Source organism: Strigops habroptila, chromosome 3, assembly GCF_004027225.2.
Source record: "Strigops habroptila isolate Jane chromosome 3, bStrHab1.2.pri, whole genome shotgun sequence".
In the NCBI taxonomy this organism is placed as follows: Eukaryota; Metazoa; Chordata; class Aves; order Psittaciformes; family Psittacidae; genus Strigops; species Strigops habroptila.
Window position 1 is genome coordinate 61856027 of NC_044279.2, and position 27046 is coordinate 61883072.

At 35.1% G+C, this 27046-nt stretch overlaps 1 protein-coding gene across 3 annotated transcripts in view; it reads right to left on the reverse strand.

The window, feature by feature from the left end:
* Positions 1-3062: 3062 nt before the first annotated feature.
* Positions 3063-27046, reverse strand: part of AEBP2 (AE binding protein 2) — a 46637-nt gene continuing 22653 nt past the window's right edge. Inside the window, exons 4-9 of one of the 3 annotated variants that reach the window (XM_030478414.2) lie at positions 20359-20545; positions 14522-14646; positions 9890-9957; positions 6809-6922; positions 6480-6546; positions 3063-5154 (exon numbers count right to left, since the gene is read on the reverse strand). In XM_030478414.2, the coding sequence (XP_030334274.1) occupies positions 6492-6546; positions 6809-6922; positions 9890-9957; positions 14522-14646; positions 20359-20545 (549 nt within the window). In that variant the 3' untranslated portion in view covers positions 3063-5154; positions 6480-6491. The remainder of the gene's footprint in view (positions 5155-6479; positions 6547-6808; positions 6923-9889; positions 9958-14521; positions 14647-20358; positions 20546-27046) is intronic. The other 2 variants (XM_030478416.2, XM_030478415.2) reach the window with 2 other exon arrangements.

Genomic DNA, 27046 nt, shown 5'->3' on the forward strand with positions numbered 1-27046 from the left:
GTTCATTCTACATTAGAAAAAATATTGTAATAGAGATTACAGTAGTGAAGCTCTTCAGCACTGTAATTCTCATAAATACAGTGAGAGATTCACCTCTAGTATTTATACCTCAGTCTTCTCATTGTAAGCACTAGGAGACTACAGCTGTATTAATATGAGTATTCATTCTTTTTGTCTCAATTTGGTTTATATAATTGCGAGTGCATAAATTTTAGAAAACACGGCCTTATTGAAAAGGCACTAACAAATGGACATTCTTGATTTTAAAATAGTTTTCCATCATATTGCTCAAAACAGTAGTATAGGTGGGGCTTTCTCCCCAAAAATTACGAAATTTAGAAATTGTTACTAAAAGTTGAAATGACGTCATTTACCAAAGAGTATTCTTTGCTTGGAATAAGTAAACACCAGGATAACAGATCTAAAGGCACTTTTACTTTGCTACAAAAATCCATGTGATGTTAAGACCATCTTCTGCCACTGGAATGTTCTGCTTAGAGTATCGTAGTTTAGGGATCAAACTGTTTATTTTCTTCCATAGCCATGTGCATATAGGAGCCATTCACAGAATGTCTCCTTAAAAATTTATAGAAAATGACTGAAAGAAGCCATAGATTCAGCTGCTTTTTTGAAAGCCAACTTTCCTGATGAGATTTCTTTTTCCTGTTGTACTTGTCATACATTAATGTGACAAGAAAAAGTTCATATGCAAGTTTAAAATGCCAGGGCAAGAAAGCATTAAGTGAAAATACATTATCAATTTCAGACTGAAGTATTAAGTAAGACTGGTTTGCTACAATAATCAATTTGCATGCTGCCCTGAAAAGCTGAAAGGAACAGAAATCAACTGCTTAAATGCCTATAATTTAAAATGATACAGATTTAAACATAATAAACCTATCTGGTCCCAAATGAAGCTAGTCCAGATTTAATATGTAATTTAAATTGGAAACTACTGATATAATTAATATAGAAGTCAAGAAAAATACACTGTTGAATGTTATGCAATTTGGTCAAAATCTGAAAAATCACAGTAACTTCAGAGAAACTTATATTCAATAAAAGTATTAGAACTGATGTGTTTCTGCTCCTTGTATTAAAGTGCTTTAGTAGACAGAATGAGATTAATATCAAATAATCAGCTATATGCTACGCCCAAATGCTAGGATGTGAATTTCCATCCACATAAGCAAAAGGTATGTTCTTCATTCCCAAAACAGCACTCCTCAATCAAAAGTCCTGTTACTCAGCTTTAGAAATCTGTCAAACTCAAGCCAACACATTCCAAAAAGACTGGTGATTTTGGGCACAGATATTTGGCTGCACTGCAAGTCCTGAAAAGAGGTATTTTCAAAAAGCTTGATTGGTACTTCCTTTAAAAGGTGTCCCAGAAGTATGATAACCCAAGACACCCACAAACGCACTTGAGATTTCTGTGCTACTGTCACCTGACAGCGAAGGAGTAAACATACCATCTCGTGCCCTTTTCTGACCCACATCGTCAAGCATCAGCATCTACCTTAAGCTAATACACCAGTATAGTTCAAGCACGTAGCAGGCCAAAACAAACATAGACTAAAGCCCCAAATTCAGCCAGAGCTGATCAATTTTCAGTTCAAACAGCTCCAACTCTAGCCATGATCTATGACCATAGATTGCTAACATGATCTAAACATTGCTGATGTCTCGGTGACCATGTGGGCTGGAAGAGAAAACCTACTTAGTTCTGAGTGACAAAAACATAGAACTATTCATGTTGGAAGGGACCTCCAAGGGAGCATCTGGTCCAATCTTCTGCTCAGTGCAACACTAACAACACTGAATCTAGACTAGGTTGCTCAGGGCTTTGAAAACTGTCAAGGACAGAGATTTCTGGCATCTCTGGGAGTAATCTGTTCCAACTCTTGACTATCCTCACAGTGAAAAAAATCTGCCATTTCAATTTATGATCACTGACTCATCATTCTGCTGTGCAGTTTTAAATGAGCTTGGCTCCGCCTTCTTGTAACTTCTTAGGTACTGGAAGGCTGCTGTTAGGTTCCCCCAAAGCCTCTTCTTTTCCAGGCTGAACTTGTGCAGCTCCCTTGGCCTCTCCTTGTGGAGTATACACTCCAGTGTATTTTGCCATGATTTAACTTTTAGCTTTAAAATTAGCAATTTTCTTTTGCCTACCTTCTGTAATTTGTTAAAGATTATACAGAACCTCTATGCAAAAAAGTATAAATTTAGGATATTTACACATTCCTCATTAAAGCAGCCTGGAAAAAGATTATAGTGAAGGGTAAAATAACTACAAGTTTTCTTGGTGACATTTCTCCATAATGAAAATAAACACTCCAGCTGCAAGTGAATGTATTCTGTAGTAATTTGTGAAATCTATTAAAAAAAAATGTTCTTAGGACAGGAGGAAACCTCTGTGTGTTACATCCTGAAACAAAACACATGGAGCTACTCAATATAAGAGGGGCCAATTATTTCATTAAGACTTTTCAAGAGTAACAATAAGAGCAGTAATTTTTTTGCTGTGTCAGTTCCATGTATCTTGTAATCCAATAAAACTGAAATTCATTTGGAGACACACACAAAAACTGAAGCAGAGCTTTAGAGTGACATTACTGTCATTTGACACAAAACACCACCAAGTAATTACATAATCTGTAGAATAAAAACAACTACCAAGCATAAAGACTTATAGCAATTCACTTTGATAACTTTAAGGTAAAAACCAGCCAAAAGTCCACTTACCTTCTGACTGCTATGGAAAGTTTAATTAATTCCAATGTATTCATTTGTTCACAAACATTTTGAATTTAAACTTATTTTTCCTTCCATGGCAGAAGCTGTACCATGAGAATATCAGGTAATACTTTTCTCAAACCCAAGGAAAGAAAGTCACAGTTTACATAAACAAAACATGACTTGAATCCATGAATTCCCTGCTTTGTAAAGGTATGTGTGTTACCACTGACAGCAAATAGTGACATTTTAATATTTATCTTTGAAAACTTCATTAAAATCTTACAATTTTGAAGCTAATGAGGTTTGTTTGCTTTGTTTTATTAGAAAAAATACTCAGGCAAGGTCTACAATCATCTGTCAATTATAAATGACTTACAAGAAACTCATGAAGCAATAAAATTAAAAAAATACAAATACAAACTATATCTGAAACACTTCTATTTGGCAATTTTATAACAAATTCAAAAAAGAAACAAAGATTACGGATTACTTTAAAGGTACAGAAAAAGCAGTAGGTGAAGTGCTCAAGCAAAAAAAAAAAAACCAAAAAAAACCAAAAAAAACCAAAAAACCAAAACACTGCATTTTTTTTTAAAAATAAAGTCACATCACTACAGATTTTATGAATAATACCCTTATTAAACAACCATTCCAGAACATCTTATATTAGTGGTGCTTTTAATCTGCACTTCATTTTGTTTGATAAGATTTTTTTTTTGTGTATATAAGTAACATTTTTAACCCATTGGAGCTAAGCAAGACTCTCGTGTCAGTACCAATGCAGAATGCATCTGTATTATATTAAGATATGCTCACTCCTGCAACCAAAGGGTTACTTTAAGTTTTATTCTATTTAATAAAAATTTAGTGTAAAAACTGCTGGTTATTAGTTTCACTGTAGTAAATTCCTCCCCAATAAGGAGGACTAACTCTGCAGTTTGACTGCATATATCCATACAAATTTTACATATTAGTTCCTTCCAATAGTAAGGAAAAAACTAATTTCATGTTCACTATTAGAAAGGAGCGCCATGAATTAATTATGGGTACAATTCATCCCTCTAAGATTTCTGGGAAGGATGTTCAATGTATTTTTGTTCTTACAACAGATATTAACAGTAGTATATAGTCCCTTAGGTATGTAAAAGAAGGTTTTTTTTATTGTTAAGGAAGGTGCTTTTTTTAAACAATTCTTCTGGCAGCACTAGTGAATTACAATATCCTTCAATATTATTTCTACCATAATATATACATTTTAACTTTCATGCCTCTAGAAAAACATCTACAGTACATTTCATAATATAAAAATATATTACAAATCTGCTGAAATATTTACAAGCAATGTCCTATTATCTATATGCAACATTTTTGTCTCCATACAAAGACTAACAGGTTAGACGCATCTCTATTTGTCAGTTAAAAAAAATCCATGGCTTCTTGCTTATTAAGCAAGAAAATGATTTTACTTTCCTTTTCAAAGCCAACTTTGGTGCATAAAGGATTGAATTTCTAGATTTTTTCAAAAATACCATTTTCTTTACATCTGGAAAACATTAGGCCAAATAAAAAAAGTATACTTTACAAGTGAATGGGGATCCTAGCGGGTCAAAAAAGTAAAATAAAACACCAATAACACTAACTGCTTACGCAGAGGTTTTTAAAAACCCCACCATTGATACGGATCACATAAAAGCAGATCTCATTAACATACTATACTAGTCCTGAAGAGGGGGTCAGACATACTGCAACACTCTTAACATCTTTAAACCGTACTATATGTATTCATAGTTGACTGGAAAAGACAAGCATTCCATCAACATTCGTTTAAACATTATAATCCAACATATTTTAGGGATCTGCAAAAGGACACGAGATTACAAATGACGAATGATTACTATCCACCATACTCAAAAGGGCGACAGGAAAATCCCTTGGTAGCTGTATTATTGTCTGGCATGTGTTGTATTTAGTTAACATTGACAAGAAGCCTAATAGCTCGTTAACAGTTCTGTGAATTGTGAGTAAATGGTGATGGTTACTTTTTCTTTTCATCAAATATAAACTACTGTATTCACTAAAGAAAAAAGCAGCTTAAAGAAGCAAGCATGCAAAGCCTTTTAGTTGTTCCACTAAGTTGCCAGAAGAGTGTTTGCTCAGTCTCCCACTGTACCATTCCATGAAAATGTGGATATACAGTAATATATTAATATATTCCACGGAAGCATCAACTTCATTCACAGAATGTTTACACTAAGCATAAATATTTATCTAAGACAAAAAAAAAAAAAAAAGAAAAAAAAAGGATGGGATTTGACTAATGTGCAACTTTATTTCTAAATCCATTGTCAGTGACTAAGACTGCAGTGTCCCCACTTCCTTGGTTTTTACCTCTTCAACCTCTTCTGGGGCATTGTTCTGTAAAAGAAGACAGCACAGTTTTACATAAAAACCCAGAGAAGCAAATTTGAGTCAGCTAGAGTATACTATGAAATCATGACTATATAAAATGTACTTTCATTTAAATTGATAAAAACTGAAAGACATTTTAGATGATCCCATATTAGCGTACATTTCAGATTATTATTTCAAACTTTCTACTGGAGTCATCATTTTAGCACAAAATTAATAGCTGTCACTGAATTTCTTTAATCATTTTCTTCCCTTGTAAAGTTTTGGTCTTCAACTTTTAGATCTCTGATCTACTACAGTTGGTCCCAAAGCTCTTCTTAACTACTGTCGGATCTATGCTGCTAAAAATCTAGTACAACATTATGTGAAGGGACCTTAATTTTATTTGGGAGAGGTAGAAAGGGTGGCTTATTTTTCTCCAAGGACTTAATCCCACAGATCATTATACTTTTATTTTAAAAGGTTATTTTCTCTTTTCAAATCAAACTAATCTATCAAGTTCTGCAAAGGTGATCAATATCAACATGATTAACACCTAAACTGGATTATGAAACTGTCACTGTTTTAAGCAGTTTTAAAACACACAATTCCTTCCTTTAAAATCCAATTCCTTCATAACATTTTAACGATTTGCTGTTAACATCAGTAATTAATATACTAAAGTAAGTATTTTAAATACTTACACTTACAAAGAAAGCAGAAATAGTATGATTATTTATTTTGATATTGTAAACCAGGTTTCCATTAATTTGATTAGTGAAGTACATTTCATATTAAAGGTGAACTGAAAGGCTTATTACATATCAAGACCTCAGATTAGTGTTCTAGTTACTCCTTTAGACACTAGGTCACTGGATGTTAAGGAAGAAATATAGAAACACTGAATTTCTGTTCTGGAAGAAAAAAACTTCTGTCCTAAATTCATTTCATGAATATTTAGCATAATCCCATAAATAGATATTTCTGGGCATTCAAAAACTTAAGAGTGAATTAAGCATTTCAGATTACCTTTAAAAACTGTACACACACAGAAGTGTGGGTACTGACAATTATGTGAGCACACTAATAAAGAGGGGGGAGGGAAATCAGGAAATTATTAGAAACAAGATGGATTAGAAGCCAATCTGAAGTCCTAAAAATACAAATGTGAATACGGCTTAAAGGCAAGTAACATTTACTGTCCCCTTCTGTCCCCCTCTGAAGAATCTTGTATTAAAAAAATAACAGTACTTGTATACAAGTACAGATTTCAAGGTAATACTGCATGTATTACAGTTGAATATAAAATATGTAAAGGTAAATTTGGACTTTAAAAAAATTGGCATACAAACCAGTATGTGATCTTAACAGAAGTGATCTTTCAGGATTCCACTGTGTGTACCTCCTTTACTAGAATTTCTGTACACCAAGCACAAAAAAGTAAAATACACTTGGTAAATACACACATTCCCCGTTTCTCAGTAACTAGAGTTCAGTTCAAGTAGTTAAGAAATTCTAAAACAACTTAAGACCTCAGAACTTAACTCCTGGACGCTGACAGGATTGAGGCTCCCTGGTCTGGTGTATAATGCATTAACAATCCTGATTTTCCAACGTCAAAAAGTTAAGTGAGTCTTAAGACTATATTTGAGTTAAGAAAGTTTCAAAATTAGGACATTACCTGTATATGTTTGGGTCCAGAAGCAAGGCAGTATCTTTTGGTAGTTTTGATAAATGAACTACTTTAGTTTTTAACTGATGTCGCTCACTTTCATTTACCCACACATCAGGCAGACTATGAATAAATAAATAAAATAAAAATATTCAAAAAAGATCAACCGTTTTTCTTACCACAAAGCTATGTGGTAAAGTAGCACATATGAAGTTTTTTAAAGCAATCTTTACATACCACTGTTTAGAAAACATCTTCACTGGAGTGAGGAAAAGACAGCCAATCTTTACACATTACACTACAATTTTTTTCAAGTTCTCAGTATGAAAAATATACTAAATAGAATTTAGATTATTCCAGAAGAATGCTAAGCCAAATGTATCGTGACAATAGCACTACGTTTTCCATTTTAACAATTTAATGTGAAAATAGGTAGCAGGAAGAAAAAGAAAACAGATATTTGAAAATACTTCATTTTATGGGGCATAAAATTCTTTGATGCTGTCAAAAAAAGGTAAGTAAAAGCCAGAATATACTGCAAGCACAGAGCTTCGAGTTACACGAATGTGCTCGCTCCAAGTTCAAAGCTTTCAATGTCAAAATGTTCCAACTTTGCTGATGTTAATTGTTTGATTATCTTCTGAGGAAATCCACACAATCACCACAAAATAGTTTGGCTCTGCAACAGTTCTTATTGAGAGATGGAATAAAAGTTGGTCTTTACACATTAAAGGGAATTGTTACTTCAGTGCCACTTGCAGTGAAGCTTAGAGAAGAGGGCTGCAGATAACATACACCATTGATCTATGATTTGTACTTTAATTCTTTCAAACCAAACATGCCTACTTCAGAGTGGCTTACTACATTATTGCTTCTTTTACTGAAAGCACATTGGGTTTTTAAGGCCCTGTTGAGGTTTTCAGGTAACACACTGTTAAGAGACACTCAGCTTGCAGAGGTCATCAGCATCTTACTGAAAACCTGCTTTCCTGCCTCCTTCTGTAAGTTAGCATTGACCAAGGCTGTGCAGAACAAACAAGTGATCCATTTTGCTTCCACTTTTTTAAATTAATTTCAGGTTGGGGAGAATGTTTAAGATTGTAATTAAGAATTCTAACATTTTCTAAACAAGTTTCAAATTAAGAAACCCAACATTTAAGACTATGTACATGAAAGTTCTTTCTCTGACCAAAGCTATATGCAGTTTTACAGACTTCTGCAAATTATTAAACTGAGTCTCTATTTTTCATCAATAAAAGTTAGCTGTAACTCAAATTCAATTTTTCGGGTAAGCCATCCCAAAAATTACATGAAGTATCTTCTATCCCAGTAGGAAAAGCAGTTTCTCCAGTGATACTTTCCACTTTTCAAATGAAGGTGGAAGATAAAAAAAACAGGGGGTGAAGGGGGAACAACACGTACACAATACAGGACAGACGCAACACCCACGACACCACCCAGAAGGCAATCCATATATCTACTAAGGTTTAGCATGGATCATGAAAGGTGAAAAAACATAAGATTATTTTTTTTTAAATAAAGCCAAAATCAGTTTTTTGACAAGCAACATTTAGAAGACATTTTTAGTAGAAGCTATATGCTGAAGATGCAAAATGATACAAACAATAAATAAGAAAACTTTTTACATTGAAAGACTATTTGAAATACACATAAAGAAAACAACTCAGTAAGCTAAGAAGTACTGGCACAAAGGATAAATTCCTGCCCCAAAAAGGAAAGAAAATATAAAAAATTATTTCCCTCTTGTATAGGAAACGGGTATTTACCTTATTTATAGACCAGTATTTAATTTTCTGTGAAAAACACTTAATGTACAGATAACCTGGAGCAGATTAACAGTTTCTCAAGATGACTCAGAACAGAAAAGTTAAATTATTATTACTAGCTCCATCTGAAAGGCTGACGAACAGCTCAGCACAATGGAAAGTAATTATCATTACTGCATTCAACTTTCCTAAAGTGTGAGTACATTCACTGTGCAAAACAAACGGATGACATGAGCCATGATATCTTGCATTTGCTGTTCTTAGCTATAATAATAAAGATGAAAATGAATTTACCAAATACTCAAAAATTCAAAGCTATAACATTCAGTGCAGGAAATACACCCTCTACCTAACGCAACAGAGATGCAAGAAATACCAATTAAAACACGTTATTCCTTTGACCTGACATTACTGAACAACTTGCATTTTCCAGTGCAGAAAGTAATGCAGAACTATATACAACTGCATGAGCAAAAACCTCATTTGACTCTATATTAGAAAAAAAGCAGCACTGAATCTGAAAGATCCCCTTGTTCTAGGAAGTGTCAGAAGAAAGAGATAAGGTCTTGCCTATTTCAAAGTAGTAGATAAAATATTTCTAAACTACACTTAATTACTTCATCTGTTCCAAGCCTATGTGCGGGAAGTACTTCTGTCCTGCATTACATGCGAGGATACTCATTTGGAGCAAGGTAGAACTTTGAAAGCACAAGAGGGGGAAAAAAAGCAGCCAAACATGCTGAAAGAGTACTCTCAGCTTCAGTGGGATAATCCAAAGAAGCAGCAATATGAGATGAATACCTCGAAGGGCCAACTGTGGTTATTATACTGTTAAATTGTGGCACCTAGGCAAAGATTCTTGCAATTCTGCTGTTACACTGATGATTGCACATTTTTCAGTACCTAGAAGTATTTTAGGATCATGATGAATCAGTGGGTAAAACAAAGCTGTTTCAGTGATAAATTTCCTTATGTATATAGCTGGCAAAACCAACCTGAGCTTCCCATTCAATAATCAGAGGACCTTGTTATTAATACCCATAGCAACAAAATGCATTAAGAATACAGCTTCATCTTTACCTGAACTGAGAGGCTTAAGACTTGAAAGCTGAAGTAAAAAAAACCAATTAAAGCATTGCTTATTTTTTAATAATAAATTAAATATTTTTAAATAAAAAAGCATTTTTTAAAACATAAACTTTGACTATTCAAAGGCGTAATGTAATTTAGTGACAGTTCATTTAGTCCACTGTAAATCCTTCCCCATGAAAATCCTATATTGTATTACTAGCAATATACTCACATGTCCTCTGGTGTCCAATGAAGCAATAGTTTTATTTTGCCAGAATCTTCTTTTCTTTTTGCTATTACCTGATAATAATCACATAAATCATAATTAGAACCAAATCTGCAGACTTTTTTGCTCAAAAACTATTCTTCATATTCAACTGGGTATTTATAAAAGGCAAACTGGTTTACTCTTTGAAAGTTGTACTATTCTATATATAGGTAGAATATATCTATCAGTACCCAAGCCATTCTTGGCAAAGTTTAATATTTTCCATTAACATTTGTCTACTGAGTAGTCCCCGGGAGTGGTAGGGGGGTGTGAAATGCATCCTCTAAGTTGCCTTCTTTCTTTTCAAATAGTTCAAATTTTTAAGCAGCTACTCCAAAAGCTTTGAAGAATACACGTTCCTCTACAAATACACTCATGTTGTTCCACAACACATCTACAGAAGATGCGAGAAACTGATGCAGCTTATAGTTTAGTTACAGCATGGAATAAGAATAAAATCTTCTCTCACAAATGCTTTGACATCTGGACATACTGTGTTAACTTCCCAGCTAATCTTTACTCACTCCTTTTCAATACCTAAAGCAAGCACTGAAAGAGGTAATGGCAAAGGCTACTTGGAAAAATTCACAGGCTTACAGAGCCTATCTAATGCTTATGTAACGGGGACCCTTAACACTGCAGAGAGCACACCTGCTACTATTGTTATACGAATGACAAATAAAATGAATGTCACAGACCTGTCAATGACTGATAAGAGTTTAAGAGAACGTATGTACTCCGCTGCTAAAGTCCCAGACAAGAAGTGAGAACTCCTTTCTCATAGTTTCTCATACTAGCTCACAGTAGACCAGCACACAAAACACTCTCACAGAGAATAAGGTTTTTAGGTGCAGGATCCTGAAGCTAAACTCCCATCTTTAGCCAGGATAAAGATAAAAGTACACACACATGAAGTATAAAAAAAGAAATCTGTTCATTCAGATTCAGATTTATGCTTTAACACCAGCATTCAAAAGGTATCCCAAAAATATCCAGTAACCAGAAAAATAGGGAAAAGCCACTTGCTTCCTCTTTTGATTTACCCTTGGCTTCTCCTTTAGCACATTCATACAGATTTTTCCTATTTTGTTCAAACACCAATTCTCCCACCTGCTGCACTTCTGAGCACAGCACTCCACTGCTGCCATCTCAGCCATAGTCCAAATGGGATCTTGCTCTCAGAGTGCACACGGTGACCCTGCACCTGTGCAGCACAAGGCACACACTGTACCAGTGGGACCGGGAAAGAGCCAGTGTTGCTGTAGCACATGCTGATGGTGAAGGCTACAAGGGAGACCTGGAGCAACATCTAGACCAGGCTGGTACCTCCTCATCCCATGGGACACTAGGGCATGGTCAGAGCCACCAAAGCTCCCTCTTTTCCTCCCTCCCTGCACCGACAGCCAGGGAATCTGCCATGCTTCTGGGATCCCGAGCAAGCCCTGCCAGTCCAGAGCATAAAATTCCTACTAAATTTTTGAAAGATTCCATACAAAGCCACTGGAGATACTATAAACTCCAAAAGGTTTACTACAGAACCTTTAAAATACAGAAATATAGAAGAGTGGCAACTATCTTTATGAAATAAACTAAACTAAAATGTAGCACATAATGCTGAAGTCCATAATCTGCATGAACCAATTCTCCATCAACTCTGCATAATCTGAATATCTTAGTTCTTATAAAAGGTATAAAAAGTATACACTTTTATCACAATTACTGCTATGAAAATTCTACCATATCCTAAGCAGGCTAGAGTTAGAAACACAGCTACGATGCAGACAAATGCAAAATAGCAAAAATTTTGCAAAAAAGCAATTGAAAACTTATTTACTATTTTGACACTAGCAACCAGAGCCTTACAGTCAAGTCTGCAAAAGTTACAACTGAAATGGGAAAAAACCCAGCATGTCTACAATAATGATGCTCTGAAGACTTAAAACTGTGTTGTAAAGAACTTAAGTCCATTTCAATTTTTCATTTAAAACTACAATTGAGTCAGCAGATGCATGTACAAATACAGCTTTATTGGAAAAAACTCGTACTGCATTATCTAAATTTCATGCATTGTCCCAGAAACAAAAGTAACATATGAGTTTAGCTCTGTGAATGCATCAAAGCTGCCTCAAACCAGAAATGGAGTTCTGCTGACCTCTTCTGGAAAAATAAAAAAACTTCACCCAGCAAACTGGTATGCATCTTTCTTTAGTCATTTACTGTGTATCGAAGTTTTAAGATTTCAAAACACATGTAACTAGTATCAATACATATGATCGCTGAATTGAAATATCAAAACCAGCTAAAACCGGTGAAAAACAGTTTAACATTCAAATATAGAGAATGAATTCTAGCATTTCAAAAAGCAGGGGACAGAGGAGGCGGCGATAGGGGACACAACAGGGTTACCTATAAGCTGTATTTTTTAATCAGAGTAATATCTGCTCTTTAGGTTAAATGGAAATGATGGAATTTTTCCATCTGACAATTCAACAGAAACAAAGCACCAAGAAATTAATTCCAATTAAAAAAAAAAGGGGGGCACAAAAAACTCATAATGAAGTCAAAGATGACTCTGGATAGCAAAAACGTTTCTTCAAAAAGGCTTTATTGATGACTGTGTTCTACAGCTTTCTGTATCTATAAAGAAGAGCTTGAAAAAGAAAAAAATATACATAAAAGAATTGACTTTTCATAGGTGGTGAAAGGTATCTACAGTGACTGCTTAGAAATTCTTAACATTAGTAATTTTTCACTAGGATAACCATCCTATAAAATACTTCATTGTGCTGAGATTATTTTTATGCTGTGTAAAAAAAAAAAAAAAAAAACCTACATCATTTATATCAGTTTTCAGACAGCAAGACAATATTATCTTAGTATTTTTCACTTTTCAAATTAATGCCCCTGATAGTTACACATTTTCTTCTTCATCTGAAGGTGGACCACACAAACCATATTACATTATTTAGCCAGTCACCATCCAAATTCAATGTCCTAAAGCTTTTAAATTACGCAAAATGTGCTTGCATCTGAAGTGACCATTAGCTCGGTATAATAGCGTATATTCACAAGACTGCTTCTACTCTACCTTTTCTTTTTAAAGCAGATTTTAGGCTGAGTCTCACTGCTACAGCTGATGTCCAGCACACAAGCCCACACAACTGTAGCAGCACGCTAAAACAATGGAGCAAGGTGCAGTTTAGGGCTGGAATCTTAGAACAGTTCTCCCACTGGTACAACCTCTCCCACAGCTGAGGTCTAAGCAATTTCATATCTCATCAACCCCCTAGCATCTTAAGTGACGCATGCACAGATAAACTAAAAGGATTTTCACCACTTCCTCCAAGTTAATTCGAAGCAGTTTCAGAGCACATTCCGCCTTATGTCTCTTATGTCTCCTTATGAATAATTCCAGTAGACAAAGTTGAGATTCCACAACCAAGTAGTCTGTCTGGATAACCTTTCAGATTAAATCACGCTGTGAATTGGAAGAGAATCCCCTTTTCTCACAGCACTGTAAAATCCATGTTGGCCATGAAAACTAGAATGAGATGTAAAGAGAGCAACAACTAAGCCACCAGCAATTACTCACTTGCAGCTGGTGCTCAATGCACATAAGGTTCAGGAGTAATCACTTGGGAAAAATTTCTAACACAGGCCGCAGACATTTATAACAATCATCACTCTTGTAGAACAGGGTGAAGTAAGTTTCAAGCATATAAAATCGTTTGTCATTTATGGAAAGAGATTGACAATCCAGTAGCTAGAATCATGTGTTAAGGTTAAGCCATAGCTGAAGACACTGCAGTCAACATTCCTTCCTTGGACTGTAGTTTATCTTGCACTAGTCTACTAATTTACAAAGCACTCCCCCTCATTTTGTTTCATCTCTTAATCCTTTTCTTCAGCTGAGTCTCTACTCTCTCGGTTTGGTTAAGAAATTAGAGGTTATACAGCTTTTAGAACTTCCGATCCCTATACCCTAATTCAGTACTTTTTCCATGTTTTGAACTTTTCTAAATTAATACTGATGTTTATCCTATCCACGCATAAGTGAAATTAACAAAATAGCATGTGGAAATAAGACTAAAGGCCACCTGGTGTTTGCCTCCTCCTAGCAATTCACTGACATTTTGCTGACAAGTTTATTAAAAGAATTTAAAAAAAAAAAAAAAAAAAAAAGGAATAAGCACCAATTTCAGATCAGCGTCTTTAAATATTCAATTATACAATTACTCTCAAAACATATCAGCACTTTCATTCAGGACTATGGAAATGCTATCTGCATCGCATTCTCATTTAGAATATATAACCAAATTTTTCTGCACCTCATACTTGCTGCTAGATATTTCTCCAAGTGTATCAGACAGGAAATGTTGCAAGCTCTTCAATTTGTGAGCTAGAATAACTACTAGCACTACTTTTTAGAAGATAATTTATTAATAGAAATGGACAAATCAACAATGTAAAATACCCACAATTACCTTTTTCTGATTAAATGCCCATAGCAGTAAGAGGAAAACAGAAATCTTTCTGAAGTATTAGGTTTTTCAGACACACAGGTAAACAAACAGAACGCATAACATATATACTTACAGTACTATGAAATACAACACTGTGGCCTTTTCCTAAACTTTCTATATGTGCTGAGAGGTTAAAGCAGATGGCTCGATGTCTTATAGCATCCAGTGTTTGTGCATCAAAGAAGTCATGAGGTCTTGCTAGAAAAAAAAGAAGAGAGATCCTTAGTATTCAACACACTGAAAGCATTCAAACACATCCAAGCATGTAAATAAGTCTGAAGCGTCATTAGTAAACCATTTATTATGGCAGCAACGCTACCTTGTCAAGGTGTTGTAAACATTAATTTAACTGAGAGGAAGAAATAACTACAAAGGTGGCATCTTGTAGTCATATAAGTTTGGTCAAGATATACTCCTTGTAGATAAAACAGCTATTTTGACACACTGAATCACACTCGCTCACTCTTTTAAGTTTCAAGTGAATTCTATTTTTTCTTAATCTTTAAATTTAAGAATTCATCCATTTCGCTCAGCACCTCTCAGAACATCCATTTCTATCACCTCTTAACATTAAACAAAAAAAAAACCCAACAAAAAAACAAAAAAGTCCCACTACAAAGAAACTAAGCCCAGAACTCATTATTAAATGTGAGTTATAATTCAGTATAAAACCAGCCCGGTCAGCACAGTCAGTAGTTACAATATTACTCCTATGACTTCTTAAAAACTGGTATTAAAGGACTTCAAAAGATGACAATGCTTACAATCAACAAACTAAAAGCAGAACTATACATGTGCCTTATTTCTTAACTTCATTAAAAACAATCTGAAAACCCCAGCTATTTCTATTGAATACTGAGATGCTGCGACAAGATCAACAATGACACTGAAAACAGAACTGCTTGGTACTGCAGTGGAACACAAAGCAATGGATTAAGTAAGAATTATTGTGAACATACAATAAATACCAGCTTGTCAAGGAACTTTTGATCTCTAGGGAGTAATAATGGTGAATAGTCACGTGAAAAACTCCACACTGCTAGATGTGTTTGTTTCTGTGTAAAAGTTGTCATTCCATGTTCCTTGATTACTGGTAAACATATTACTTCCTAGCCAAGAAGCACCACATACTACACTTCCATTCATAATGAGTAAAGTGCGATTAACATCCATCTGATATTTTACAACTAGTCTGAAACCAGCAGGCATTAATAAAGCCCTCTTCCTTTTAGAAAAGGACTTTTATAGTTAAGTGTTTCTTGAACAGTAAAAAATTATTGAATTCTGATTTGGAGTGTAAAGAAGGTCTATCAACTCTACACTAAAACTACTTTAACTAAAAAATAACTGCTACTAGGCACATATTTGCATACTGTTAGAAATACTTCGCATAAATTTTTAAAAATACACCATATGGTACAGTAGAAAATTACATTTGCAAATAAAGCATGAATGAAACTATTCAAGCTTTTTTAAACCTTGAGAGCAGTAATTCTCTATATAACACACTGAAATTAAAACTAAGAATAGGATTTGATATTACATTATCAACTATGTACCTTCCAGTAATCTGCAAAAAGTCATTCAAAGTTCTGTCGTCTTCATTGAAAACAACTTCTATATTCCCTTTCACCAAGATTATCTATGCATTATTTCAAAACAACCTACGAATTCCACTTACAGCTAGTATTTGCTCCACTCCTGGGACTCCTTGTTGTTAAGCATTCATCTGTACATTCTGTCCTTACTGTATCTCAGTTGGATACTGCCAATTAAGCAATCATCTCATGAAATGCTTTCTCGCTGTGAGTGGTAAGTAAGCTCATGCTGCAGGTGGTCAGTGATGCAAGCATGTAAATATTTTATAAATATGAGGGAGGAAGGAAAGGGGGGTAGAAAGCAAAAGCAGCCCTACATTTTTTCTTCTGATTTCATACAGCAAATTTCTTCAGGATTTACCACTGGATAACATTCAACAGATGCAGAAGAAGGGGCACAATTTGTCAAAGCCACATGAATATTTCTATTTATGCCTTATTGAGTGTTAATGCTGGATCTTCTCTGTGTCTTAATTCTATTCCCTCAAAATTATTTTCAGAGGAAGGTATCTCCCTTCCTGCTTAACACAAGTTCCAAGTACACAAATATATTAAAATCTTCACACTGGTATCCTACTAAATGAAATTCCAAGTCTTGTGTAAGTAACATAAATTCCATGAACAGTAAGTTTCCTTATCTCAAATTTCTCCAATGAACTCAACTACTATGCTTGTTAATTAATACAGTGTCATCTTTTCTATTGGAAAAGCAAGCGACAATTCTGTAAATGTAATCTTAGGTTCTGAAAAATTCTTTGAGGTAGCTTCAGAGTAACAATACTGTGACCTATTTGACATACACAGTTTCAGTATGCTTGGACTATACCTCTAAATGACAGACTACACGAAGCAGTGAATGTGTACAAGATTATCCAGAAAAGAAAGCAAGCTATTGACTGTAATCCTGAACTATTCTGCAACATCAAAATTTATGACAAATCAGGTGGTCTCTATAGAACCACTAACGTTAACAGCTATAAAAGTGTCTATATTAAAACATGCTTTCATCATAAAAGTACTAGCTTCCAAACTTAAAAGAACACACACTATTTACAGACAGGAAAAAAATAAGTGTAAAACAGTTTAAGAACAGCAAGATGTTACAAAAGAAAGAAAAAAAAAAATCAAGTAACAGTAAGAATTGTCCTTATAGTCTTAGAAGATCATGTTCTCACATAAAGCCAAAGTCTCGTCTCCTTTCTTTACTCATGTATTAGTGTTTCTCAGAAGGTGTTAATCTTCAGATATAAAACACAGAGGAAGCAAATTTATTGATTTGCTGTATTTAAACTATTAAGAATTTATACAAAAGGATGTTTCAATAGCAGCATGTATTAGCAATCAACTGCCAATAAATATTCAGTGAGCCACTTACACCTTGCAGAAAAAGCCAGGGTCTCTTCAAACCGTGAGGAGGAAGACAGAACATGTTGACAACATTTTTTCAGGCAAAAAATTTTTGTGATGCAAAACTAATTTTTCCTCAAGTGCTTATTTGTGAGCAACTTAGACTGTACACTATCAAAGAGCATCCTGTTTTATACCCATGTGTCATAATTTCTTTTAGCCCAACTTGCAAAGAGCCTGGTAAATACTTTCAACACCTCTCCATTTGGACTCTTAAAATACCTAAATATAAAACTATGTTCCCAGCTTTATATACTCCAGACTGAAAATACTTAATGCTGTTACTTCATTACTTTGGCTTCTTAGGTAAGGGTCTTTTCCCCCCCTCATTCTTCTTAAAAGACAAAATATACGAATAAGCAGACTTCATTCTTTAACTAAAAATGAAACTAAGCTAAGAAACAGAAAGACAAGCAAATTTGTCAAGGTCACCTAATCAACAGTAATTGACACAAAATTTTAAAAGAAAATCTATCAATACTTAGCATTTTCGGAAAATGCCATCAACTCTGGATACATTTTCTGGGTCACATACCCTCTGGAGAAATATATTACAGTAGTCAGTTCCCAACTCAGTTAGAGATTATTTTTGCCTTAAGGCAAAAAAACTCTACAGCCAGCACTGCATTTGTCTCAAGAGGCAAGAAGACTAAAAAAATTGTTCAAGCAGCTGTCATTTTTCTTGCTGAGCAACACTTAATCAAGAAAGCAGGCCATTCAAATACTAGTCTCAACTTTAACATTCCCATAATATTTACTACTTACACTTTTTACCATAGATTCATTCAAGAATTCTGCAACATATTCTTACTACAACTAGAACATCTTTGCAGGTAATTTGAAGTTTTAACTATGAAGCTGTGATTTGAAACTTGTAAGTTAATAATATTTATCAATTACTAACAAAATGCAAACCTGAAAAAACCTCTTCTGCATACACTAGGGGGAAAAATTTGAATAAAGACACATTAAATTGGCCACCTAACAAGATCAGTATGGAGAAGCAAGCTAAGGTGCAATTCAAAAATCTCTGAAAGTGAAAATTATTAAGGTACCAGTCTTAGACACCTGTATTTTGAGTAACACAGTCAACAAATCAAGACAATCCTTTAGAAAACTACAACTATTTCACGTAAGTCTCTCTTTCATTACAACTAAGATGAACTAAAAATATACTACAAAGTGACCACATAACCCTCCACTGATCAGCCTTTTTTCTTGAGTCTTCTCATTTACATAGATTACTAAACAGAAAGCTCTTTGAAAGTCAATTTCTGAAAAGAACACAAATAGCTTTCTACTGTCTTTGAACGTTGAATTAATGTCAAAATTAGAGTTTATGCTTCAAGTTTACATTTTTAAGATGTGTTTAACAACACAATTTGCTCACATATATTTTAAGAATACCCAAGCGTTTCCAGAAAACAATAAAAAATAGATCATCATAACTAAACTTAACAGTGACTCTTGTAGCACTGAACTGCATAGCTGTCACACAGTGTGGAAGGCAGACACAGGAAATAAACTTTTCAGAATTCTAGGCAATACTGTATCTTTCCAGGTCAGGCTTCTTTGTGTTCAAGGCAGAAACATGACCACTGCTTTGTAGATTTCAGTTGCTTAAAAACACAGGTGAGGTATTATGATAACAATCATCACAGTCACGTGATATAGAGCAATCACCTAAGACCACTAGTATGTGCGTCCACTGCTGCAGTATTATTTGAGTAACTGGTAACTCTATCTCTTCACAGGAAGAGAAAGATCAACACAGCAAAGTGTCCTGCCACAGGAAAGTCCTGGAAATGTAAGACTGAAATTGCTGTCCCAGCAAACTAACACAAGTTCTCCAGCAGACCACCACTAAAAATCCTACCGCCATCCAGGAGACACTACTGAAACGATTGCCTTCTTACGAACAGAGCTCTGTTTCTGTGGACAATATGAGACAGAACAGGTCCAGTGGTTCATAAAAAAAAGGTATCTTGCACTGCTCTCCAATACTTTAAGGTTGCCTTTACACCACGAGGAGAAATTAATGGAAGGGTTTTTTCCAACTGTTGACATATCAACAGGAAAAAAAATCTAAACTCTTTTTACATGCTTCTATTCCAAAATGCAACTGCCACAGTAACAGTTTAAAATTAGTGAATCAGTTCAGTACTGGAGACTTGAATCCAAGGCAATTATGAAACAAAGCCAGATTTTTTTAACAATTGCCTAGTCTTTCCTAACATTTTTGTACGTTAGAATCTCTAAATAAATTTGACATAGCTATTATTCTGATGCTAGAACAACTCAGGAACCAAACAACTGGATCAGAACGGACTAGAAAAGGTACTTGGTGATTACTGCATGCTAGAGGAAGAGTCTCACTTGAAATGATAAATCACACTTCTCAGCACATTGGTTCATATAAAATTAATGAACATCAACTGTGCGGAGAAAGATTAAAAAAACGTAGCAAGTCAAATCTGTCCAAAATTAGATCTTGGTTATGCTCACAAAACTATCATTAAGCTAATGAAATGTTTTGCTCAAAAGAGAGCTTACATAATATGCATTTATCTCTCATTTATATGAATCTGCAATCTCTGTCTGCAGTACTGAACTTCAGAACTCAACATCGCTAAACAGAACATTTTCCAACAAAAAGCAACTCTAAAATGAAAAGCATCTTTAAATTGCAAACTGTTGCTCACAGAAAACTGAACACACAGATGCTTTACTCAAAAAAGGGACACAAACAGAACCTGGGATTGTTTTCCTCCCATCACAAGGGATGCCTACACTATAACGCTAAATATTCACAACCCTAGCAGACCCACATCTGTAGAGAATCACATTGAAGAGGAACTTCCTATCCAAGACAAAACTTTCAACAACTACTCCTGGAAATACTTACGTAATGACCGTCGTCTCTTGTTCTTTAACTTTCTTCTTTTATTCATTCCAGCTTTAGATGGAGATTCCTCTTTGGCCTTTGGCTGGCTGGCAACTTTTGAAGAGTTCTGCTGGCTGAAGTGTGTGGGCACATGACGGGCAAGTCCTCCCTGAGATGCAAAGCTGGCATTGCACCCACCAACTACACACTAATGAGAAAAACAAAACAAAACGGAACAACTGCATCAAGGTGGGGCTCATTCACAGGAGTTTGACAGATCTTTCAGTTTGACTTTTCTGGCTCTACCTCCAGCACCAAAAGGAAGATAAATTCTTAATGCAATTCTTAAAAAGAAAAAACAGAAACAGAATCTGAAATAAATTTCTATCTGAACTTTATAACTTTCAATAATTATTCTATAGCATATTTTCTGTGCTATATTATATTCTATAATATTGTATAGCATAAAAGCAAATCTCAAGCTATACACTTGTGTTGACAAACTCTTCCCACAGAAAATAAATGCTTTTGAAGAACCTTCCCTTTCAGAGGTAAACATCCCCTTGTCTTCCAAAATACTGCACTGTTTTTCTGTATTTCTCAACAGCTCTCCAATCTTCTGCATTTGATAACAGTAACACTTCTCTAGCATCCTCCTTTTTTCTGACAATGGAGAAGTAAACAAAACACATCCATACCCACATTAAATTTGAAACAGCTTAACGCTTTTTGTAAACACTACACAAAGACAGTAAAAAGCTATTTTGCAGTTCTAAGACTTTAACTTCAGTAACTTGAAAGTTGTATTAACAATTATTTATATATTTGTTTTGGGATGCTATTATTACTTCAGGAGTATTTAAGAAAGCTTTTATTTAAAGAAAATGGCCTCTCCTTCCCAAACAGAAAAATAAGAAAAGATTCAACAATAATTAAGCAGAAACACAGAAAGTGCAAGATACATGCAACTAAGCTAGTACTGGCCATAATAATTATTGGTATTTTTCTAAGTATTTGGTTTATATTTACAATTACTGCATTTGCAAAATGAGTATTTAAATTATACTGCTGGGGAGGGAGGCACAAACCTTTTCTCTTGTACTCTGAGCTTACAAGGGTAATAGAAAAGCTATTTTAAGATACGCATTCCATAATTGGCTGCAATGAATTGTGTATCCACATGATTGATTTTCCTTCTCATCCAGAGAATAGTGGTAGGGCAAATGAGTTGATAGGCCAGTAGCAGAAAAAACCCATCACCACACTAAACTATTGGAAAGTTCTCCTTCTTCCACATCTGTTCTGCTTCTCCCCCTCCTTCCTCTCTTTCTCAGCTCCCATCTGCACGTCTCTCCTCTAGCACTTCTCTTCACAGCAAACTCATGAAGCAGTCTCCAACAGGACTTCAGGAATAAGTAATGCTGCAACTATGTACACAGTGCTAAGTTTTCACTGAAGACTAAAGATGAATTTGCAAGCCTGTACAGTAATCTGCCCCAAGCCTGCACATTTGACTGAAAGACAAGTAAGCAACAGTAGAACACCATTCAGCATGTTTTGCCCTAAAATCCAACTCTGATGTTTCCCAACTGTGGCTGCAGAACTGAAAAGTCTGTTTCTGCCGCAGACTTAGCAAATGGTTTTCCAGGATCATCATAAAATAAAGCGTCCATGAAGAGAAAAATCTGTGTTATTTCTGAGGACTTAATACTTGCTAAGGGACTATAAATATGTATATATAATCTCAAGACAGTAAATGACAAAAAAATAGGAGGATATTTTTCACATTTCTTACTTGCCGTTTGTTGTTTTGTTTTGTTGTTTTTTTTAAAGAGGAAAAAACCAAACAAACCCCAACCTTATAGAAATTTCGGGAAAGTTTTCTAAGTACTGAACTAACTACAAACATATAATTTCCTGACAAAAAGCTTTAGGATCCTTCTCATTGTATTTGTTCATCCCCATCTCCCCCACTAATAAGTATCTCAAGAACTGTGAAGTTTTTTTACCAAAAACCTACCTATGCCTTTTTACCTGGCCCTATAATTTCCCATGTTCAAATAACAGCAATATTGTATGCTTATATTGTAGTGACTTCAAATGTAAGAAATCCCCGCACACCTATAAAACTCAAAATACTCAAGATCCTGATCTCAATTGCACTTAATGCAATATTTATTACTTCAAATTAATACTGAAGATTAAAATTTACACTTCTAGAATCATAAAATGGTTTGGGTTAGAAGGGACCTTTAAAATCATCCAGTTCCAAGCCCCCTACCATGGGCAGGGACATCTTCTACTAGATTATGTCGTTCAGAGCCACATCTAACCTGACCTCAAACCCAACCCATTTAGTTTTATTAAAGATAATCAAGCTCACAGTCAACAGATACAGGTAAGATACATCCATGTATTAGTTCAAACAATTTTTTATTCTCCAACTTTTAAGTCCTTGAAATAGCTGTCTTGCCCATAAAAGCAGTTTCATGAAAGTAAGCAACTAAATCTAAACTTAGGTTTAACTTTCATTAAGACGCTTCCGACTTCTGCTTGTCTCACTGACAGAAAAACAAACAAACAAACAAACAAAAACCCCACACCCACACCCTGACATTCAATCACACTGAGAAATTAAAATTTCAGCCTTGCCAATGCCTGTGAGAGGCCAAAATTAGCCTACACTCTTGGGACAGTGATGCATTACCATATTCCAAGTTTATTAAAGTATAATATCAAAAGGGAATACCTTCTGGAAATGACACATAAACTTCGTGTCAGGCACATTTCTAAAACTTTTTAAAACACAAGTTCATAAGACTTAATCGCATTTCTTGTAAGATGGGAAACTTTGTGAGTCAAACTGCAGTTTGTCAAAATTAGACTTTTTTCTAGTCATCTACAAAGAAAAGAAATCACAGATATTCTATACAGATTCTCTACAGAAGCTACTACTTACTTTTCTTGCTTTACCCAAGTTTTACTTTCAAAATTCCCAAACCAGCATCCTTAAATCTTCAATATATGCAACTTGCAACTAGGAATTATCTTTTTCCAGAAAATCTATTTATAGTCTTCAGCCACAGTATGAAATACTTGCAGAAATCATTTCATTCAGATATTGTGTAGTTTGAGACTGACTACCTGATCATGTCATCAAATAATGAACAGCTGATATATCAAAGATGACACATAATGCCTTTGTAGTAGACAGGAAATAGTAAGAGAGGAGAAAAATCTTACCTGTTTTATTCCTTTTTTTTCTCTAAAATAATATATCCAGCAATCCGTTACTAATGGGTAAAGTCTCTTCTCTCCAAACATAAAGGAGCAGTTCAGGCTGTCACTTCAGGATCTCTGGACGGTAAGTCACACCAAATCAGCTTCCCACCAGATAATTATACAGATCTAGAGGGCTTCTAACAAATCAAACTCAACTATTATGCACAACTTTAAACCAATCTTTTCATTTTTCCCCCAAAACCTGAATCTATAAATTTTGCATTCAATTTTAAATATGCTAGATTGGGTCCGGATTGGTGGATATGTTACTTCAAGAGAAAATAAGTCAACAGATTAAAAGTTTAATTTCTCCAGTGTACTCATACCCACCATTATTAATGGGCAGTAATGATGAGTGACTTTAACAAACAGGATAATAAAATATCTAGCAGTGAAGGGGTTTTTTCTGAATTCAGAATAATCAAATCTCCTTTTTAGAATATTCAATGTGTAATTTTTCCAATAAATCTAACAGTAGTATTTTAGACATCTGGATAAACTTTCTTATTGTCTCAACATCTAAGTGCTTAGGCAGAATGCCTTTACATTTTCTATCTGCATCTGCAATGCTCTAATGGTTAGAAGATACTCTGCCAAGAGAGTGACAAATATGAATTACAAATGAGGACTGAAGCTGCTTGGCTGTGTTTTCTACATTTCAGCAACTCTACGGAGAGTCATATCAAATGCAGTCACTCCTTAATGATTTCTGAAGTTACAGGTGCTAGAATGAGCACCAAATTTCATTTTTATTATTAATTTCTCCCTCCCTCCCCCTTTTTAAACAAAGGATGAAAGCCTCCAATGAACAGTGTACTGTCATTCATTATCACTGAAAGCATTAACCCTACATGAGCAAACCTTGTATGACTGATCTTTAAGAGCATACCTGCTGGAATCAGTATGTGAAAGCAGCTGGTAGCATATGCACATGCAGTCATATTTACAGAAGACTGCTATATGCAATTATTTTGCATAAAGTCTCCCATTGTTTTGTGCTCACTCTAGCATTCCATAGAATCACAGAATGTTTTGGGTTGGAAGGGACCATCTAGTTCCAACCCCCCTGCCATGGGCAAAGACACCTTCCAATAGACGAGGCTGCTCAAACCTCATCCAACCTGGCCTTGAACACTGCCAGGGATGGGGCAGCCACAACTTCTCTGGGCAACCTGTTCCAGTGTCTCACCACCCTTGCAGTAAAGAATTTCTTCCTTATATCTAATCTAAATCTCCCCTTTGTCAATTTAAAGCCATTCCCCCTTGTCCCTTCACTACATGCCCTTGTAAAAAGTCACTCTCCAGCTTTCTTGTAGGCCTCTTTTGGGTACTGTAAGGCTGCTATAAAGTCTCCCCTTCATTGTACCTAACATCTTGTATTTGGTCACCTAGACTACATTTTTGCTATGTCTTCAAGTAATTTTCAATGCCTTGTACAGCAACAAAGCATGGTGAGCAGTCCTTCAATTTTTTTGAGTACCAGAAACCATGCTGCAAAATGCAGGTTGTCACAGCACATTAGGTATTCGAATTTATTTATTATCTGTAACAGCCAAGTTTAGGACAAGTAAGGCAGAATTTCTTCATTCACTTTTTCTCAGCTTGCCAAAGACAGTAACTGCATCAGTTTTCTAACTCAGCAGATTATTCCTCTAGATCCACCTGCCTGCATGTTCTGAAAACCTGAAAGTTTTTAAGTTGCTGAACCCTCAACAGGACCACCACTACATGTTGATGATACTCCACAACATGCCACCAGCTTCTAAAAAGCTTCTAAAATTATGTAATAAGAGTACTAAAAAAGAACTACATTCAGGTTTTTCTCTCTTAGCTCTGAATGCAGAATAACACACAAGCATAAACAATTCAAAGAAACAATTATATGCTCTGATAACACCTATATTAAATGAATGTCTACAATGGCCAAATAAGAAAAAAGAAAAAAAAGAAAAAAAAAGATAGCTAGAATCAGTCTGCAATAAGCAAAAACTTCCAGCAGCACAAGAGCAAAGAACTTCAGGTATTAAGAGGACCTTCAAAAATACTTAACAGTGGGCCAAAGAAAGCTGGTATGTTCTCAACAGAAACTTGTTCTGTAAGACCAGTGTATTTGTTTGTTCCTCTTGAAAAGAAAAATCTAGGAAACTGTGCTTACACAAAAACAGAATTGGAAAAGCATGTGCTTTGAAGAAATCGTATTCAACTACAGACTGAGAGCTAGCTGCAATGGTAACTGTGCCTCATTTACTGGACACTTTTTCTTTGGTGGAGGGATTGGTAGGTGCCCTAGGAAAAGACACTTCATCAGTAACAAAACTTAGTGATGATGGCCTCAAAAAAACCAGGCAGAATATCCATTTATGTTGTTCCACATGAAACCCAAGGCCACCGGCATTACACACTTAGGAAAAAAAGGGAGAGAATAAATAGAAAATTAACATGACTAAAGGGGACTGAGATTCTAAATTCTGCCCAAAAATCTAGGGTTTGGGATTTTTTTCCCGCCCTTAGTTCAGCGGATGACTCAGATATAAAATGTCTCCTCCTTATGAGCTGGACATACGCTCCCAAGAAATTGTCCCATATAAAAATGAAGTTAGCATAACAAAGGTATTCATAAGGAAATTCAGCTTTTCTGTGACAGAGGTATTGCAATATTAATGCTGTGGGGGACATACTAAACCACACAAACAGGGAAAAAAAAAGGAAAAACTTATGAAAATATGAAACATTTGCCTTTGTAATTTAGAAGTGGGTTTATTTCTGTGACAAATGAACTACACAGTCACACAGTTTATATGTACGCATGGAAGGGACAGGTAAACCCACAAAGACCTTTTAATATGAAAGCACAGCAGCTCATTTACAGCTGGATGCAACTTTTAGCCAAAGAACACCACCACCTGTATCGCAAAAACAGATAATTAAACCCAACATGGGCAACTACATTAAGTGAGTTCACTTGCAAGCAAAAGGATGACAGGAGAGAGCAGGGACACATCCTTCAACTATTCTAAGTTCTCTAAAATAACAGATTCCTTTTTTTAATGCGAGAACTCAAGTATATTCTCATGAGGCAACAGAAATTTCATTTGCAGTTTAGATTTTGGGAGATACTTTGTCTGCGGTAATCATCAGGAACAAGAGGTCCTTAATCCAACTCTGACTTGAAAAATAAACTGGCTTTTCCTAAAAAGTAAGCAATTAAAATTTATAAGAACAGCTAAATGCACCAAACAGAAACACTTGCTCTGTTTCTGAATGACTGCTCTAAAACAATTAGTAATGGCTGTTCTTACACCAATCAAGGCTAATATCCAACACTTTTAAGAGTTTTTGTATCAGACAGTAGACTTCAAAAGCTTGCAAAAGAAAAGAAGCAAGTGAGGAAAGGAGTCTAGTTAATTAGTAGGTTGCTACCACAGAC